Source organism: Phyllobates terribilis, unplaced genomic scaffold (assembly GCF_046119375.1).
Source record: "Phyllobates terribilis strain yellow unplaced genomic scaffold, ASM4611937v1 Scaffold_11__3_contigs__length_659146591, whole genome shotgun sequence".
NCBI lineage: Eukaryota > Metazoa > Chordata > Amphibia > Anura > Dendrobatidae > Phyllobates > Phyllobates terribilis.
Window position 1 is genome coordinate 324,328,489 of NW_027362771.1, and position 20,310 is coordinate 324,348,798.

Below are 20,310 nucleotides of genomic sequence, written 5' to 3' on the forward strand. Positions count from 1 at the left end.
AGTTGCCATACTGCGGGAAGCTGGCTGTCAATCAGCAGGACGTTGGCAGTCACGCCCCATCAACAGAGCAGCCCAGAAGAAGAAGAGCTGCTCTGTTGATGTGGAGCAGCTGAATTGCCGGCAGGAGCGTTCGGTGACCACTCTGAGCCTGCATCGTGTAGAACAGAAAGATAGTTGCCTCTGTTAGCAGCTACCTGCCTGTTAGTTTTTAGGCCCATAGTAAAAGAAAAAAAAAACTCATGGATAACCTCTTTAAGCTTATTCCATCTTAATTTTGACTTCTCTTTTGACTTTTTTTCTATTTCTATTGAATATGTTATGGCAGGATAAGGGTCACTTCTGTCTGACATACGAAGCCTCAATGACTCGCCTGTTTCGGGAAGGTCGAACAGAAACTGTTAGGTCTTGTACTTCCCAGTCGTGTGAATTTGTAAAAGCCATGGAGGATCCCAATCAAACTGTGTGTATAGAATTTGTTTCTTTATCTTTTCTTCATTCTTAATGTGTATATTTAGATGAATTCACTGTGATCATTATACCTTTTTACACAGAAAGAGAAACGTCTGGCTCTTTACCGAGCTGCGGCTGAGCGTCACCAGCTAATGTATCGTTTAGCAATGACTGGTAAAGGAATTGACCGTCACCTTTTCTGCCTGTTCCTTGTATCTAAGTATCTGGGAACTGAGTCTCCTTTCCTTCAGCAGGTGAGAACTAAAAACATGTTGTGCATAGAGAGATCTTTTAGTAACACTGCAGATTAAAGGGAACTTGTCAGCAGATTAATGATGTCCTAACCCAGGGGTTGCACAACCTATACCCTGAGGGCCACATGCGGCCCGCGATGCTATTCTGTGTGGCCCCCAACCATATCTTACTTCTCTGGGTTCAGTAACTCTCATAAGCTATGGGGATATCAGTGCTCATTGTATGGTCATCTTGACTGCTTTTTTTCTGGGCTGCTAAATAAGGGGGGCAGAATGCCCTCTTTTTCTATAATAGTGGATGTTCCAAAATAAAACCCCAACTTAATAGAGTATGGCATACTAAATATAGTAAGGTTGATATAGACCTCGTATCAGAATACCCCATTACATTTTTTGTGGCCATTGGGAGTGGTACAATCGCAAAATTTGGCACTCAGAACTAAAAAGGTTGTGCGCTTCTGTTCTTGACATATCACTCTCCGCAAGGAGAAACGCTACTCATTGGATGCCGGTCAGACACCTCTCATCCAGCCAAACCAGATCTCACACTTTGCACTGATGAGGGGCAGTACCCCGAAACAGTGTCTGCAAGTGGAGATTTTGCTTTTGGCTTTTATCCCAAGTCATATAGAAAGGCTCGTTAGAGAGTCGATATTGACTTTTAGGATTGCTACTTCCAATCGGTGACACTAGAGTTCTAGTCCTATTCCTCTCTGAAGAGACAATTTACATCTGTTACAGGCTCCCTGATAGTAATGAGTCATGTTTTTAGTTGGAAATGCTGTTATGTAATATGTTGATATCAGAAAATTCATAGTTTGAAATAGCATCGGTGTCAGGGAGAAGTGTTTGCTGGGCTGCTTTCTTCTGGCCTCTAACTGTTCAGCTGGAGTTGATTGAGGCATCTTTCCCTATAGTCCTTTTCTAGACTGACACCCATATGTAATGTCAGAGCCACTTGTAAGCAGCTGGGATATAGCAGATATCACTGAAAGTCACTAGTGATGTCAGTTAGTAGAGCCCCTATGTTATTTGTGGAGCCAGGAACTCAGCCACTTGGTGCTCTCACAGCAACAAAATGCCGGAAACAAATTAGTGATGTCACAGTGACTTTTTGACTGAAAGATCTCGTGGTATCACACCAGCTAATGAACCTGACAGAAAGACATTAGTGATGTCACAGCTGCCTATCTATCTGAAACAATCTTGTTATATTCGTTTTTATTAGTTCTCAACGGTGTACAAATCAAATGGTAATTATAATATGGGAATGAGCATAGCCCCGTACCTATGACATCATAGACAGCAGAAAGCGCTATATATCCCCACAATTGCTAGAATGGAAGTATCACAGGGTTGGACTAGCCCACCAGAGAACCTGAGAATCCTCCGGTGGGCCCTGGCTTCTCCTTTAGGAGAGTTCATAGTGCAAACCTTGCAGCCGCTATGGGGCTCTTGAGTGGAGAAGAAAAGTGGGCCCTCAGAATCAAATCCTCTGGTGGGACCAATATTCTTCAGTCTGACACTGGAGTACCATTCCCCTATTCTTCCTCACTGCAGTTGTACCCACAGTGGCTGGATTACATGTGACATCTGCCACTCCATTCTTGTCTATGGGATTGATGAAGATAGCAGAGTATTGTAGTTGACTGCATTCCTCAATCCCTAAGACACTAAATGGAATGGTGATGGTCATGGGCGACCATGCACTCCTTCCAATAACCATCTCACTGAGGAGAAAAGATTAACCTGACACATTGTAGTGACTAGTGGGGGTCCCAGGAGGGGGGCTCACTCCCAGCAATCACATATTTATCACTTAACTCTTTAAGTCCAAACCTCTTTGGATTGCAGTTTCATACAGTATAGCATCAAGGTGTTGCTGGTATGTTTTATTATTAGAAAAAAGCGTATTGTTATCATATAGAAATGATTTTACATTTTTTATGGGCTAAACTTGTGAGAATATATGTGTAGTGTAGGTGTATTAATATGATCATTATTGCAGTCGCTCCAGTCAGCATCTTCTGAGTCACGGGACTGAAGTTCCAACTCTCCAGATAACACTGGGCTCTATGTATGAGCCAAAAGTTGCTTTTACAATGTATGCCAAGGAGTTTCAGAACGAGGTCCCGTAGGCTTACCTTTTAATAGTGACTTCTGGCTCTCACACAGACCCTAGTGTGAGCTGACAAGTCAGAATGGTTGTTACATGCCCAAAAGAGGACTAGAGTGGCGCTGGAAACCGGAGAAGACGATGATTGGTAAGTATATTAATACACCTACACTACATATACATTCACATGGATTTATCTCAGAATGATTTTAATGGGTGTGTTTCTTTAACTAATTTTATTGCAAAAAAAATCAAAAACAAATATTACTTTTTATTCGCTATTCTTCACCCACCAGCGAAAATCCCAAAGTAAAGTAAAGCAGTAGTCCCTGCAGTTGCAGAAGTCCATAGTTTAAAATCCATCAGCTCCTCTTTCAGCAGCCAGGAAAATCATTGCAGAACTTTTATACTTCTGATTTTCATGATGTATTAGTGTGATATATTAGTGTTCCTTTAACTGGGGAAGTTCTATGGAAATTTCTATTTTAATAAATTAATTTACTGCAAGGGACTTGCATCATTAAATGTCATGACCACTCATCTTGTCCCGTGGGACTTACAGGTGTTGTCGGAGCCCTGGAGACTGTCTACATCTCAGACTCCACAGCAGCAGCTGAAATTATTTGATTTGGAAGAATTCCCAGAACACATTTCTGCTGGAGGAGGATTTGGACCCGTAAGTAATGGGAACAAATGGTCGGCCACAGAAACCCATTTTCCACATTTACAGTATAAGTGGTATATTTATTGATTATTCTACTAGACTCTGCTTAATCTGTATATCCATTTACTGTAAACTACATTCATACATGAACCATGAAGGCTGCAGGCATTTATATACATACTTAAATTTGAAGTTTAGCTGTTGCTTTTGTACTCTGTAATTGAACATTTATCATTAGAAAAGTTTGATTTTAAACAGTGGTGCAATAGTTAAAGGGAATCTGTCACCAGGTTTTTGTTATGTAATCTGAGAACACCATGATGCAAGGACAGAGACCTTGATTCCAGTGATGTCACTTACTAACCTGTGTTTTTCAGTTTCAATACAATCAGTGTTTTATCAGCTGATTATCGCTACAGGACAAGCTGCCTACGTGCCTCTTAGTCCAACCATGTCCCCAGCACTGATTAGCTGCTTTCTATCACTATTCAACGTACAGCTGTCAATCAGTGGTGTGGTGGCGTTATACAGGGCTCAACATTTGAGCGCTGATAGATCTGGAACAGAAAAAACTGTGATTCTAAGTGTTACTTCACTGGAATCCAGGTCTCTGTCCCTACATCATGCTGCTGTCAGATTACTTAGCAGAAACCTGCTGACAGATTCCCTTTGATTTGATGATGCAAAATCACTATAGTAAACATTTACGTTCTTACAGGTGGCTGACGATGGTTATGGGGTATCATACATCTTTGCTGGAGAGAATATCATCACCTTGCACATTTCTAGTAAATTCTCCAGCCCTGAAACGGTACGACTCCTTTCGGTTTCTTAGAATTTAATTAAAATGCTGTGTAGATCTTTGCTAAGGGGTATTTTGTAATATTAAAGAGATGTTTGATATAGAAGTGTATAATGTAGATGAAAAGAACTATTCATTACACCAGTTGAAGACCGTGTTTAAACTTATTTGTTAATAATTATGCTGCCAAATAAGGATGAAAATTGACAAAAAAAACCTAATGCGACTTTTCACATAGATATCTTTGTTGAAATCCAGTTTTAAAGTTAAAGTTTTTTGTGCTTTCCTTTCATTTTTGTAAGTTTTTATTTCTTTATCTTTAGTAAAAAAACAAACAAACATTAAAGAATCAAAAATCTTGCAATTTTCACAAAGGTTACCAAGCCTAGACTCCTATTTCCTGCTCTGTTCAGGTGACTTTTCAGCAGTTATTACTACACGATTATAGTGGAAGGTAACACATCTATCTAGATAACATAGTATCCATCATTCACGGTAAGTCATGGTCACAGCTCGCCTCCCCTCCTCTTGTCACAATGATATTTGCCTGGATCGGAGCATGCCTAGTAACTCCCGTCTAGAAGTCAATGAGTCAGAGCCAGACTATTGCTTCCTATGTCCATTTGGTTGCTGAGAAGAACAGGTATTATAAACCCAATATTAGGCATTGTAACTATTGTGCAAATTGCAAGATTTCTGTGTTTTTTAATATACTTAAATAGAAAATAAAAAAAACATTTTATTTGGAATAGCACATTTAACATAGAATCCTGACTTTCTACATCATTTTCTGATGACACGCTCTCTTGAAACTGAAAACTTTGTATTAAGTGCTAATCCTATTATACGAACATGGCATTTATTACCAGAATAGACAACAATTGGTACATTAATGAACAATAAAGAATCCTTGTGGAATTTGTCTTCGAGAACCTGTCACCTTATTCATGCTGCCCAAACTGCGGACAGCATGAATCATATCCTTTCGGCACAATTGTAGCCAGATATATTTTTCTCTGAAGCGATCTGTTTCAGAGAAAAAATGCTTTTAAGATCCGTATGGGAACCACAGCTGGAGACGAGATTAGTCTGGCACCACCCTCAGCCGGCTTCTCTCAGCGCCACTTTCGGTGATTGACAGGTCTGTTGCTATGGTAGAGACTTGTCAATCACCTGCAGTAGCACTGAGAAGTCTCTAGCTGTGGTTTAGGCATCATGAATGAGGTGACAAGTTCCCTTTAATAATTGTTTCCAACTATTTTTGGTGTGAAATACAATGGAAACAAACCACAACTGTGTTTAAGGTGTTACCTAGAAGAATTTAATAGGTTTTTGATATGACTCAGTGGCAGAGGGTTTCTGCCTAAAACTTAAACATTGTCCTATGTTTTAAAATTAGAATTGTGTCTTTTTACACTTGTTCAGCTTTGTAAATAATAACAACCGTCAGTCTCTTTTGTAAGAAACTATCAGATTCTAATGAAGTTTAGATGAGACAATAATAGCGAATGGAGTGTTCATTAGATCATTGTTAGGTGAGTATCGACTTTTGTAAACATGCTGACAATCGCCCAATTGACGAGAAAAACGCTCGCTCATTGGGTGAGTGGATTTTTCATGCCAGTGTTAAAATCATCATTGTCTGCAGCACATTGACCCTTGTTAAAGGAGATGTGCTGCCGACAATGATGATATTCTGTGCACCCTTAGTGATCATATTAACGATCATTCAGTGCACATAGAATTCTAGTCGGCCTGTCTAAATGGGCCATTACATGACCACTGTTCGCCTTGTATGTATCCAATTGGCAGTAGTTTACCAGCTGCGATCAGAAAGTGCAAATACAACTTAAATTATTCAACTTGCTGCAATTAACCGTTATTAGACCACTCTTAGGTAATGAGATAGAAATTGTTTTAACCCATTATGAAATATGCAATAAATTTACTGCACTGGCGCTATGTAGTTAACTCCAAGTTCTCTAAATATACAGTGTGGACATGTCATGGATGATGTATAACTAACTTGCTCCCACATTGCATTCATGTTACTTTGGCAGGGATTAAAGGGGTTGTCTGGCCTTGTGGTGAAAGTCTGCAGTCTTTCTATTTGACTACAGATATCTGAATCCTTACAGTGCGCGCACTGCACACTGTCAGGATTTTCCCGTGTCGCCGCTAAGAGCAGGCAGTCATGTGACTGTAAGTATGCACTTTTCATACTTGTGGTCAAGTGTTGACTATGCGTGCTTGGCTCCACTATTACAAGTGAATTAAATGAAACTGAGTACGTCTAGTCAGAATGTGGCTGGAAGTAAGCAAATCACAAACTTGCAGTTTTGTGTCCATCCACTCTCAGCAATGACACCAAAGAATCCTAACAGCGTGCAAGGATTCAGAGTTTCACCACAAAGGCTACCCGGTCTGCCATGTTTTTGAACCTATTGGGACCCACCAGTGAAAAACTGACAGGCACAGTACCCTAGAGTAAAAAAATATTTTTTTTATAGATGCAGTCAACTGATTACTGCTATAAACAATTGTGAATAAAAAAGCTAATGGGTTAGGAAGAAAAATTCAAAGTGAAAAGAAAACAAACAAAATTAAATTATTTTAAAAACCCACAAAAAATTGCCACAAAACGAACAACCGATTGTAGTATTTATTTTATCTAGTGAATGCAATGAAAAAAATGTAAATAAAGCAAATGTACACACTCTCATGAAGTTCTTTTCAGGTTCTAAAAGTATTGTGCAAAAGTAGCAAAATATATATATATAAAAAAAAAATTACCCCCAAAAATATATGCAAATAAATATGAAAGTTTCCAATATATATTTCTATATCAATTCCTTCTGGTTTTAAAGATCTCTGGTTCCTTTTGACCAACAGGAACCTTGATAATTTTATCTTTTGAGTAAAAATCGGAATAGCCGAATGTTAGTAGAACGTGATTGAATGGCAGATTAAAATATGCCAAAATAATTTTATTTTTTGATACTGAAAGCAGGTAACAAAAAGATAAAAAGTGCTTAACATTTTAAATAATTACAGATTACATATCAAGTATATCCCATAAAATATTGCACATTAAATCCAATTAATATCAGATGTCATACTTGAATTACTGTTAGCGGTTTATGCAGCAATTTTTGGAGCGTAAACTATACCTCCTGGACATAAAACAAATTACAGGAAAGTTAGTGATTCTAAAGCAGCATACAAATAACTTTCTTTTTGCCTCTGTATAATGTTGTCGCGACTCTTGTATTTGCAATGTGTATTACTCTTTTAACTGATGTGACATTTCTGAGTTGTCTCCCAAAGAGGTATGGCTGGATTGCACAACTCCAATAACCAAGGAATCCACTTGGAAATGTCACAGCAAACAACATATATAGACAACATACACTCCAGGGTGATAGTGAAATAAAAATGTCTCTTATTCCGCCATATATAGCACAACGTTTCGAATCCAATGAGTCTTTTTCAAATGACTCATTGGAATCGAAACGTTGTGCTATATATGGTGGAATAAAAGACATCTTTATTTCACTATCACCCTGGAGTATGTGTTGTCTATATATGTTGATTTCTGAGTTATCTGTCATTTTTGTTCCTTTTACACCTACAGATAAGGTTACTCTAATGCAGCTTACATTTACCACAATGTCACTGACTTTATATAGCTGACAGAGTCACATTACACTGCACCTAATCCTATGTAAGGGAGTCTGAGTATTCTTATATGATATACCTTCAGTCTGTCTTTCCTGCCTCCTGCTTGTGATTTTTCTACATGTCAGCTCTTTCAAGTAGGAAATGGGATAGAGCTGCATCTCATTAAACACGGGAGATTTTGCACAGATTACTTACTCACAGATAGTGTGAGACAGAAGAGTTTTGGAGCTCTGTAGATCACTTATGTAATAACTCATCCTCTAAATAACTCTCTTACATACAGTAAAGCAGAACGTATGCCTTAAATTGGTTCTATGGGTATATATTTATTTGACTAACTTTTAAAGTGCCATTCCACAGTTCTTCACAGACATCATCAGAAGTGTCTTAACTGGGGCTCACAATTTAAGCACCCTAACAGTATGATTTGGAGTATGGGAGGAAACCGGAGAACCCGGAGGAAACCCATACAAACACAGAGAGATCATACAAACTCCTTGCAGATGTTGTACTTGGTGGGATTTGAACTCAGGACCCCAGCACTGCAAGGCTGCAGATGGCAATGGGGGCACATTTGATTTGCATAAAAATATATTAAATGTACATCGAATTTCTTTGCCAAATTCCAGCTGAATCTGCTGAATTTGAATTTCGGCAGATCCGCTCATCCTCAGTGCTGATACTATTGCCTATTAACACTCTGATATACAGAATTCTTTATATATGTCCTCTAAACTTGCTACTTAATTGGAAACTATTACAAAAGAAAAAGTAAGAAGTAGCGTCAAATGCCCCTGGCTGGTGACAGTATACCTTAGGAATGTAGGCTAAGCAATAATTGCCATAAATTGCAATGCATTATATAGATGAAGTGATTAATGATGGGTTATAATGTGCCCGCTGGAACTTCAGGAGGACGTAAGCTCATTTTCTGCTGCTAAATTAGACTCCTTTTGATTTGTCTTTCTTCAGAACTCTCACCGATTTGGTCAAAGGATCTGTCAGTCCATGCGTGATTTGGCTGAGCTCCTCACTGTCCCACCTCGTGGTGAACGTTGATACCCAGCCACTGTACAAGATCACATGACACATCACAGAACCCATGTTACTTTTTATTCACTCCATGCCTAATCTACTTGTTATAGAGAAAGCAATTATGCCAATGTCTTGTGTGTTACTGATGATAGGATGCTGCCACACGGTCAATCAATATATATATGGCTATTATCTGCACTCGAATAAAAAATCTGAATGTATGTAAATAAATTTTATTATGCCAAACCACCAAATATCATTGCTTGTTCTTTCTACAGTTGTATAATTCAAGTTTGAAAATTTCCAGTAAACCCCATATTACAGCAGTAATTAAGTAATTACTGAACACCGTTGATTTGGGCAAAGATATTTTATTCAGATTTCCAGCGTGCATGTGAAAGGACATATTGTGCCCGCCTCCTGGCATTTCCCAGGGTATGATCATGCTCTTACGGTTTGTATTTGCACACAAAGTGGTTTTGTTCTTGACATGGGGCATCATTCCACTGGCGGAAAGCTGCGGACAAAGAAAGAAATATGAACCTTCTACATGGCCAATAATAATTTTATGTAGTGTACGCTATGTTAGTACTCAAACAAATGGATGGCGCCATATCCTTAAGGTGGCGCTGTAGTCAAGCACCATTTTTCCAGTACTCTAGAGTTCTGAGGTTGTTCACACGTTGCATTTTTGCTGCGGAAAAAAAGTGTTTTACAATATCAGCAAAATAAATGAGATTCCTGAAATCTCATCTACATTCTGCTTATTTTTTCGTTGCAGATTTGAACCATCAAAGCATTTTTTTAAATCCGCAGCATGTCAATTCTTTCAGTGTTTTCGCAGTTTTTCACCCATTCAAATAAATAGGAGGAAAAAAAACATGTAAAAATGCAGGCAGAAAATGTCAAAAACTCTCATATTGTACCCAACATTTTCCTGGCAGCACTGTTTACTGCTGTAGAAAAATCTGCTGCAAAAAAACATCTGCTGCTCAACGTGTGCACATAGCCTTATAACAGATGCATGTAACATATAATGTGCAATCTTTACCTGCTTGTTTAGTTCTCGGAGCACACAGATGCATTGATACTTTAATTTAACCTTAAATATTATCAAAATAAAGTACATTTCTCTTAATTACTGATAAAAAGAAGATGTTTCACATGGCTCACCCTGATCCCTAATGGCATTAATACCCTTATCCCAGATGTCAGATTGCCCCAAACCCATGAAATAATAGCAAGTTATAGTGAATATTATGGCTGACCCATTCTTCCATTCTCACACTATTGTCCTGTTCCACTGTGACAATTTTATCCTTATTAGCTTCTAGCTAGAGCAGAACCATGTGTTCTAAAATATTTCAGGCATACATAAAATCACTCCAGGGGGACTGGAGCACATTTGCAACAAAAGTTTGTGACTTTTTCAAAAGTCACAAATGATGAATCGAGTGCAAACATCTGGAAGACAAATACCACAAACATATGTATCTTTAGTACTTTCCCTACCCCAACCTGTGAAACCCTGCATATACCTCTGCCTGCTGTACGCCTGCAGTTACTGTGATCAGTGAATTGACATTATTATTAGAAATGAGCGAATCGATCCTCTGAGGATCGTCTTTGAGTCAAATTTCCTTGAATGCAAATTAAAAACTTTGCCATTCGATTTGCATGGATCGCAAAAAGCAAAACCAATGGCCAGTAACTGTTCACACAATGCTGAAAAGTCAGAGTGGGCTAATGTGAGAAGCAGCCATGTGGGCTTCCACATAAAGCCTTGCAGCTATCACATGGTCTAGGGAATGAGAGGCTATTATAGCCTTTATAAAAGATGAGGGCTGTCCAAGCTGTGCCATTTTAGCATTTTACAGCATAAGAATAGTCAGGGTAGGTCAGAGTGCACAGATCATTCCAGATTGGAATAATAAGGCTAAGTCCCCACAATGAGCTTTTGGTGACTTTTTTACACTGAGCATTTTTGAAAAAATGCTAGTAACCTATTTTACTGAATAGGTGCATTAGTGCTGCAGAAAATCTGCAACATCAAAAACTCACCAAAACCTCATTGTGGGAACGTAGCCTTAAAGTCCTAAATCCGATTGTGGTATACTACTGCAGTAATGAAACACATTGAACATGGGAGGTGCTGGATGTAAGGTGTAGGGAGGTGCTGGACCTGGAGAGTAAGGGTACACTCGAGCGTATAACACGGCCGAGTGTTATCTGATGTTTTATCGCATAGCACTCAGACCAGTGTTACTCTATGGTGCGGGGCAGATCTGTGATTGTTTTCTCATGCAGATTCGGCATTAGAAAATAATTCCAGCATGCTGTGAGTGACTCCAATATTCGGATGATGTTTACCCATACAAGTCTATGGGTGCGTGTGAAACATCGGACTGCACTCAGATGTCATCCGAGTGAAGTCCAATTACCGAGGACACAGAGAATGGAGAAATTAAGTCCCCTGTCTTCTCCGCACCTGAGCTGCCATTCTGTCATGCGAAAGAATGAGATCACACTAAGGTGTGGAGTTTTATCCACGTGACATTAGCATGAGAGAATCGACGGCCGTGTGAGCTAGCCCTTAGCATGACCGTAAATTGATTGATCTGTGATATACTGCAGCTACTGCACCTTTACTGTATCACAGCATTTTTTTGTATTCTTCACTAGTGATGAGCGAGCGTGTATTGTTAACTCTTATGGCGAGCACGCTCGAGCGTTCGCTTAGTATTTGCGGCGTGCTCGGCAATGTTAGTGTCACCACGGCGGCATGTGTTACTGCTGTTGGACAGCTGTGACACATGCAGGGATTGCCTAACAAACATGCAATCCCTGTATGTGTCACAGCTGTCTAACAGCAGTAACACATGCCACCGCGGCGACACTAACATAGATGCCGAGCACGCCGCAAATACTCGGCGAACGCCCGAGCGTGCTTGCCTAAGGAGTTAACAATACACGCTCGCTCATCACTATTGCTCACACATTGCAAACAAAGAGGGCAGTTTAATACCTCTTTGTCCTAATTTTGCTACTAAAGAAAAACCCTGAAAGCACATTTTAATTTTTTGATATCCGTTTTAATTATCCATTTAGCAGCCTTACACCCCACAACTATACTGCATTCTGTTGCCGCGTGTTTGTTTCCGAGAGTGAACCTACATGTTGTATACAAGTTTTCTGGGTAGTTAGAGGCTTTTGCAGTACTGAGTGTCACAGTGAATCAAATCTTTCAGTAAAATTCGTTGAAGCTAGCGATTTTGAGTTTCAGATTATTTGCTCATCTCTAGTTATCATATTTCTGCAACGTTTTTTTTTTAATAAATCCTACAGTCTATTTCCAAACATGCATATGAAGTCATGGGATCTTTTTTAGTTTATACTTCTATTTGTTCCATAATCAGGCTTACCACATAAAATGCATTTTGTATTCTTATAATCCACCTTTGCTTGGTACTTTGCTTTATGTGTTTGCTATTCAAAGTTAATGTTTTTCTCTGCTTGGGTTCTCAAGGACTCTCCAGCATATTCTATTGGACATTACAGCCATTGTTCTGCAATCAATATCACTTACTTGTTTCTCTGGTCAGTTCCCCACAGTACTCAGCGTTATTCAGGTTATTAGGCTCTCCAGTCTTCCACGAACGATAGTTATACATTGATCCATCATTCCATTTCCAGCGACGGTTCTAAGACAGCAAGTAAAGTATGGTAAATATGACAATCTGACAAGCAAACAAAATCTATCATTCAATTACAGAAATGTGCGAGTTCTTTCTTTATAGTTTTCTGAATTACTGCACTAGCTAAAACATCCATAAATTTTGCACAGGGTACTCATTTAAGGCTACATTCCCACGATGAGTATTTGGTGAGTTTTTCATGTTGCAAATTTTCTGCACCGTTTCTACGCCTATTAAGTAAATAAGGTTACTTGCGTTTTTGTCATTGTGTTTTTGTGTGTGTTTTTTTCAATGCGTTTTTATTGCATTTTTTGATGCTGCCGTTTTAGTCTCATTTGTAAGGCTACTAATAGAGTAGCAATAGTACCCAGGTTAAAGAGTAAAGTGGCAAGTGCATGAATGTAAACCCAGATGTGAGTGAGGCCTAACACATATTTGTCCTGCTAATGTTGTATTGCTCTTGGTATTCATTGCAAGTGTTGCATTTTTATAGTATTCATTCCATAGTTTAACATTAACCTGAAATTAGCTTGTGTTGAACGGTTTTTATTAATGATGGGTGTCAAGGCTGCTGAACATTTTACTTCTTTAAGCTCTCAAGTTTTTCTCTGTTTATTTAAGAATTAATTTCATGACCGTGGGGTCTCTCCTATAACTGAGGCTACCCCTGGATACTTGGCTCAATCAATATGTACGTTTTCGACTACTTTTACCTGTTCGGGGTCATGAAGTCCAATCCAGACATCTATATTTGGGGAGTAAGCGGCCACATGACTTGCGATAATGGATGCTTCTGAGTCATCTAAGATTGAAGCCAGATGTGCACCATGTCCATAGCTGACACACTCAAACTGCAAGAAATGAACGTTATGGATCATTAATATATATAAAAAAATACAATATCTTTGCAATTAGTGCAGGTGTTCTGCCCCGCTTTTCTCACCTCAGCCTCAGACCAGGGCAGTCTGAATCGGAAATAGCCATAACAATTAGATTTGTAGAAAAACCATCCAGGAGGACAGGATGAGCGAGGTGCCCCTGTAGAAAATATTAGTGTTAAAGAATTTTTGCATAGAAATAAATATTATATAGGGAGAAGACAATCTACTTACTGTATGTCACATTTAAAGTCTGTGACAATGTATTATGGCCGAAGAAAAGAAGTAGGTTATGGTAGCCTCACAGGTGGAGCTAAAAGGGGCTGTGGGACTGTAACATGGTGCGGGGAGCATCATACATGCCCCTCCGCGTTACAGGAAAATAGGATCCTTGCTAGGTGTGTGTGCTGATGTTATCTCTGCGATGCGTCTCTGCACGCCGTGTGCTGCGTCTCTGCACGCCGTGTGCTGCGTCTCTGCATGCCGTGTGCTTCCATTGTACTTGGACCAGATAGTATGGTGATGATGAGGTTGACCAGAGTTAAAAAATAAACTTATTTTCTTAACAAGAACTTGATGTGAAGCAGTAGCGTAGCAACTGGGGTAAGAGGGGGAACGGCTACTCACTCAGAGGGGCCCATCCGAAGTTACCACCACTCTACACAGTATCGGCGTGCACAGCGTGTGGGGAAAGCTGTGGGGGAGGCTGCTGGGGGTCATCATATTGTGTGGGAGGGCTACTGTGGGCCATCATACAGTGTGGGGGGGCTAATGAGGGTCATCATACGTTGTGGGGGGGGGGCTTCTGAGGACCACCATGCTGTGTATAGGAAGCTATAAATCCATCATGCTGTGTATGTGGGAACTGTGGGGAACATCATGCTGTGTAGAGCGGAACTATATATGGGGGGACTCGGGACATTATTAAATGTAAAGTGGGCACTTAAGAAGCATAATTGTTATAGGGGCACTCAGGGTATTGTGTCTGTCAAATGGGCACACTCAGGTCATTATTACTTTCTAGGGTAAAATGTGGACATGGTTTTCTAGGTTGCTTGCATAGGGCATTAATATTTTCTAGGACACAATTTTACCATCTAGAAGGACCAAAGGAGGCATTTTACTTTGTAAGAGGACAAGTGTTGGGCATTATTATGTGAGGCAGTAAGAGAATCAGTAATAGGGACACATATACAGCAGCAGCTCAGCATTGGGGTGAGGAGTTTATGCAGGTTGAGAAAAGATGGAGACGGTGCTGGAAATGTGAGAAGTCAAATGTGGCTTTGTTGTAATCTGGACCAGGTGGAAAAGATGGGAAAAGTGAACATCTCCATCAGAAAGAATGTCAGCAGAAAGTCCCCATCTAAAACTGCACTGTAATCTCTCATATGTGCTGCACCATTGGTTTCTGTCACCATATGGCAGTAATATCAGTGTTGGTCTTTGTACAAAGATTTTCAGTAACAGCTTAGTCGTCTGAGGTTCCTCTATACCCACAATTAGAGTGCGTCACCTTAGTTATACACACAGTTACCTGGCTAGGGGCCCACTCAGATGTCTTCCCTCACCCCCCCCCCCAGCTGAACCCCTAGCTATGTATCTGATGAGACGTATATACATCAGAAAGTAGGCACAACACTTCATGAATGCTTCTTCTGCATCATGCTGAGACAGGTACTTTATAGTTACAAGTAGTGGTACATTACTTTTGTTTTGTGGAAATTGCCAATTCCCTTTCTCGTTTGCAGTGGGAATGTTTTCGGACTTTGGCGCCAGGAGAAAAGTGGCCAGGGGAGCTCTGGGTGTTGGTATCTGAGCATTGGGTTCATTGATTAGACCATCCCTTGCAGACAGTACATGGGTAGCATACAAGGCCACTTGGGAAGAGTGGGAGGCCTGGAGGCAGAAATTTTGCGAGCTGGGGTCTGAAGAGGACCCTGTGGGTGCATTGCTTTGTTGGTTGAGTCGGGTGGCAGCGGAAAGGTGATCAATTGTTTTATGGCTGGTGTAGCATTTGGTTGTAAGTTTAGGGGCTTGAGGTACATCACAAAGAATTTCCTTGTAAGTCAGGCATTGAATGGTTTTAGGAAGGGGCTTACAAGAACAGATACTTCTATGCCAGTTTCATTCAAGCTTTTGGAGGAATTTGGAGACAAGCTTATGCAACTGTGCTATTCGCATTTTGAGGAAACGCTATTTCGATTAGTCTTTTCATGGTCATTTTTTGGGGCCATGAGGGCTGGGTAGTTGGTGTCACCATCCTCGGGTAAAGGGGGGCGGTGTGTTGGGTCAGGATGTGGTAGGGCTAAAAAAAGTAGGGTAGGGAAAAAGTTATTTTGGGTGCATTGAAAGGGTCCTTTATGTGCCCAGTCAAAAGCGTATCTAGGGGGGGCAGCCAGCTGGGAAGGCGCAGTTGGGCCGCCTAATGCGGCGGTCTGAAGTGTCTCCCCCGGTAGCTGCACTCTGCCGCCTCCCGGTCTGGGATTTGGACGTTATCTGAGCTGCCTGTGAAGCTGACACCCGGATCAGATAAGCTGCAGCGATCTGGCTCCCGGTAATTGTACTCGCGTCTTGACTCACGTACAATTGAAGCTCTGACCCCCGGGTCAGAGCGACACCAGAAGCGTGATCAGGTTATGTGATCACGCTGCTGACGTTACTCGCCGGTGCCTAGAAGCGTGAAGAACATGGGCGGTAAGTGCTCCACACTGGAGCTGAATACACCAAAGATTACCGGGGGGGGGGGGGGGGGGTGTATTTACCGTGGGGAGTATATTCTCTGTGTGGGGGGTGTATTTTCTGTTGGTTGTATGTACTGTGTGTGTGTGGGGGGGTGTATTTACTGTGGGGAGTATATACTCTGTGTGGGGGGTGTATTTGCTGTGGGTTGTATGTACTGTGTGTGTGTGGGGGGTGTATACTCTGTGTGTAACGGGGCTGGGGGGGGATTTACTGTGTGGGGGAGATTTAGTGTAATTGGAGGGGAAGATTTGAGAACACAAGTTTGGGGAGCAAGGAAGGGACTGCTGAAGACACAATATGGGGAGTCGGGGCAGTATGGAAAGTGAGAGGGTAAATATATGAGGAGGGAGGGGGAAACGTGTGAGGAGACTATTGAGGGAAATAGTATGAGGAAACAGTATGGGGGTAGAAAAGTGCGAGTGGGCATAGAATAGAGACTGAGTAGTGTTAGGGGATACTAGCTTGGAGTGACAATGTAAGGGCACAGCCAGTAGGAGACAGTATGCTAAGGAGGGGGAGTGTGAAGAGGGGACACAGTATAGAGACTGGGCCCTATAGGGGGGACACAGTGTGAGAGGACAATGTGAAGAGGGGGCCCAGTATAGAAAGGAGAGGGCAGTGTGGAGGGCATGTACCCATGAGAGGGACAGTGTGGGGGTCATATTTTGTGCAGGAAATATAATGAGGGGCAGTTATTTATTCAGGGGCTCAGCGTAGGGCAGATCTTTTTATTCAGGAGCATTATAATGACACTGCTATCTAAGGGTATCGTGTCGAGATGTGTTGCAGAAGACTGGAGACAATGGAAGTCTGCAGAGACTAGCTGTGGATGAAAAAATTCATCATGGCGTCTGGACAAGATGAAGTAGTAAAGAAAGAGAACGACTCCAGAGACAACTTCATCTATCAGGTACCTGGATGTAAATGTTTTTTTTGTGATACTGACTAATTCTCATGTTTTATTACGGTTAGGAGCATTACAGGGGTTGTCCAAGTTTGTGCTGAGTCTGCAGTCATTCTATGTGACAGCAGACTTCTGAGTTCTCACAGTGCGCACTGCACGCTGTCAGGATTCTATCATGCCGATGATTTGCATACATGCAGTCCCATGCTGACTAGACATGTGTGACCTCAATGAAAATAAATTGAGCGAGGCCAGATACGTCTAGTCGGAATGTGGCCAGAAGTATACAAATCACATACTTGCGCAAGGGAGAATCCTAAAAGTGCGCTGGGAGAATTCAGAAACCTGCAGAGTGACTGCAGACTTTCATCTCAAACCTGGACAAGCCCTTTAATTATAAAATGAAGCTCTGCAGCATGTCAATCCTAACAGCGTGTAATATTCCCACTGTCAGGATTCAGCTCTGCTTGCAGGCTCCAGCAGTTATCACATGTGTTTAAATATGTCTGTTCCCCTCCCCCCCTCCCTCTTTTATTTGTGTACCCTCTCCTCCCCTTCTTCCCGTTTTATAGAAAATTTCAATAAAAATATTTAAATACAGCAGTTATCACATGGCCACTTCACTCATATGTCATTTTTATACTTATGGTCATGTGACAACTAGTTTCTCTTCCTGCTTCTCTGTTTTTCACTGACCATTGAGAGAATTAGGAAGAGCAGCTTGTTGACATGTGACCGTAATTGTGCAAGTCGCATAATTGCTTGGGGTGGTGGGGCGCCAAACTGAATTCTTGCCCTGGGTGCCAGAAGACCTAGATACACCTCTGTGCCCAGTGGAGTTGTTTAAAAAATTATTTGGGCTTTGGGAGCATCATACTGTTTGTGGGGTGAGCAGGGGGTATCAAATTGAGTGTGGTATGTGGGAGATTAATACTGTGTGGGAGGAGCTGTTGGTCAAAGTGCATCTATACTTCTATATACTTAGAGGACCTATCAGCAAATATAATTATGTAATTATATATATATGTGTTTGCTTGTTTTAGATGGATGCTAACTGCTTTGAAAAGTCAGCATCAGCCTAAAATGTTTGATTTAAATAACTATTTTCCAGTGGAAGCGCACCAGCATCTTGTGGATGACAAAGCTTCTCATACATCAATCTGCACCATGCATGCTTATCACTATTTCCGGCTGAACAACATGAGCTGTATGATTTACAGATCTCTATAAACTTTATGAAAAGCAGTAGGTTATTTGGTTTTGATTGGCTGCTGCAGATAAAAATTCATGTTACAATAAACTTTATAACATATATCAGCAGTAGCAGCTAATCAACAGACTTCATTCTGGTCAATATTAAATACTAAAAAATTAAAATAATAATAAATCTGAAAAATGTTAATAAAAACATTCTTTAAAAAAATAATAACAATATTAAGCAAAATTAATATCAGCCTATTGGTTTGGTCTTCCACAACAGTAATGGTGTCTCATATGAACCATTGGGAAAATGATTTGCCTGCCCCTGCTTGATATGATCTGCATGTAATGGTGTCTGCCCTCTGCTGGCGAAATGTGAACATTGCATGCAAGATGTTTAGCTTTTATCAGCACATGTCAGACTCAGGAGGCTTTACATGCAGACAGCCGAGGAATGGGATAGTTACATGGCTGCTGGTTTGGGTAGTCCTGTCCTGATTTGTAGATATAAATGCCATATGAATACATACATGCATTAAACATATGATTTCATGTATTCATATTCAAAGAAATACTCCTGTATGTTTTGCATGCGCCCTGAATAAACCATAAATGTCTAATAGGAGGATGTTCCGTCACTGCAGCCCCCGCGAAATAGAATCCCTCATGAAAACAGCTCATGCACAAGTCCGCTGCCTTAAAGTTTGAAATGTCAGCATAGTTTTGAGATATATTGCTATTAGCTAGTTTATTTTACTTACCTTCTGACAGAGACACCCCAAGGACCAAACAGCCCAGAATTGCAAGATACATGGACGATGACATCCTGGGGATAAAAACAAGGTTTGGGGCGTACAAAGCTATTTTTACAGAATGTAGCAGGAATGAAAATTTATTAGATATTAAAAAGCCAGGGTGCCCAAAGCCTCCCCCTCATCTATGAAGGCATCAGCAGCACAGGCGATGCTTCCACTGGGTGCCACCTGTAGTTTGCAATAGGAATCAGTCCCAAAGCTTCTGATTGCAGTATAAAACTCACTATGGGATATATAGGTTTCATGCTAATGTTATATAATCAGGACTTTGGTGCTACTATACTACTTGTCTTTGTAATGCTCCTGTCTGTGTATTCCCATTAACCCATAAAGCCTTACCTGCTCCGGAAAGTAGACCAGGTGAGTGTGAAGAAAGGTTTTCAGGCTGACCCTTATATAAGCACATGCTCCCCCATGTGCTCTGTGCTACTTAGGAGGTGGCATCATGTGGCAGATGGAAAGCAGGTAACAAGGACAGGAACAAGCAATAAGGATATGGATAGTAAAGTGAATTCGGGGGCATTACCTGCACACCTATGCAATAAACACACCCAAAGAATATATCACTATAACAACGCAAGTCCTATTATTAGTAATATGTTCCTGGAGCAAGGGAATTTATTTCAACAAATCATATAAATTGTTATTGAGGTCTTTGTTAAAGGGGTTTTCCACAAATTAAATGTTTTACCCCTTAGGCTCCCACTGGTTAAATATATAAAAAAATGCTTTATTCCCCCTCACAGTGCTGGGACTGAAATCCAGGCCTAGTATTTGAGAGCACACAGACCCACTTACTATGCAGTCATTGTGAAATATGGGTGGGTTATGGCTGATCAGGATGTTTTATCACAGTTACAGAATACAAATGGTCATTTGCCTAATAATGCCAGCAATCACCATACTGCTACTGAACAAACTCCAGTACAGCAAGATGAATATTACCAATAATGATGGAATATAAAGGACAAATAATACAATCACATAATGCCACATAGTACCAACAGGTAGTGATTGAATAGTACCATCATGCCGTCATTAACAAAAACCACAGCACCAAGGAAAATATCATAA

At 40.7% G+C, this 20,310-nt stretch overlaps 2 protein-coding genes across 2 annotated transcripts in view; one reads left to right on the top strand and one right to left on the bottom strand.

The window, feature by feature from the left end:
* The window catches only part of LOC141166177 (carnitine O-palmitoyltransferase 1, muscle isoform-like), a 64,043-nt gene extending 54,795 nt beyond the window's left edge, over window positions 1-9,248 (top strand). Inside the window, exons 15-19 of the mRNA XM_073652627.1 lie at window positions 326-460; window positions 552-704; window positions 3,383-3,496; window positions 4,203-4,295; window positions 8,940-9,248. Coding sequence (XP_073508728.1) covers window positions 326-460; window positions 552-704; window positions 3,383-3,496; window positions 4,203-4,295; window positions 8,940-9,026 — 582 coding nt within the window. The 3' untranslated portion in view covers window positions 9,027-9,248. The remainder of the gene's footprint in view (window positions 1-325; window positions 461-551; window positions 705-3,382; window positions 3,497-4,202; window positions 4,296-8,939) is intronic.
* Window positions 9,249-9,357: 109 nt separating this feature from the next.
* Window positions 9,358-19,670, bottom strand: LOC141166181 (regenerating islet-derived protein 4-like). Its single transcript, XM_073652630.1, has 6 exons — window positions 19,576-19,670; window positions 19,183-19,247; window positions 13,641-13,735; window positions 13,411-13,548; window positions 12,589-12,703; window positions 9,358-9,519 (listed from the first exon to the last, which is right to left on the bottom strand). The coding sequence occupies exons 2-6, from the start codon at window positions 19,244-19,246 to the stop codon at window positions 9,452-9,454; spliced, it is 480 nt and encodes a 159-aa protein (XP_073508731.1). The 5' UTR covers window position 19,247; window positions 19,576-19,670; the 3' UTR covers window positions 9,358-9,451.
* Window positions 19,671-20,310: the final 640 nt, after the last annotated feature.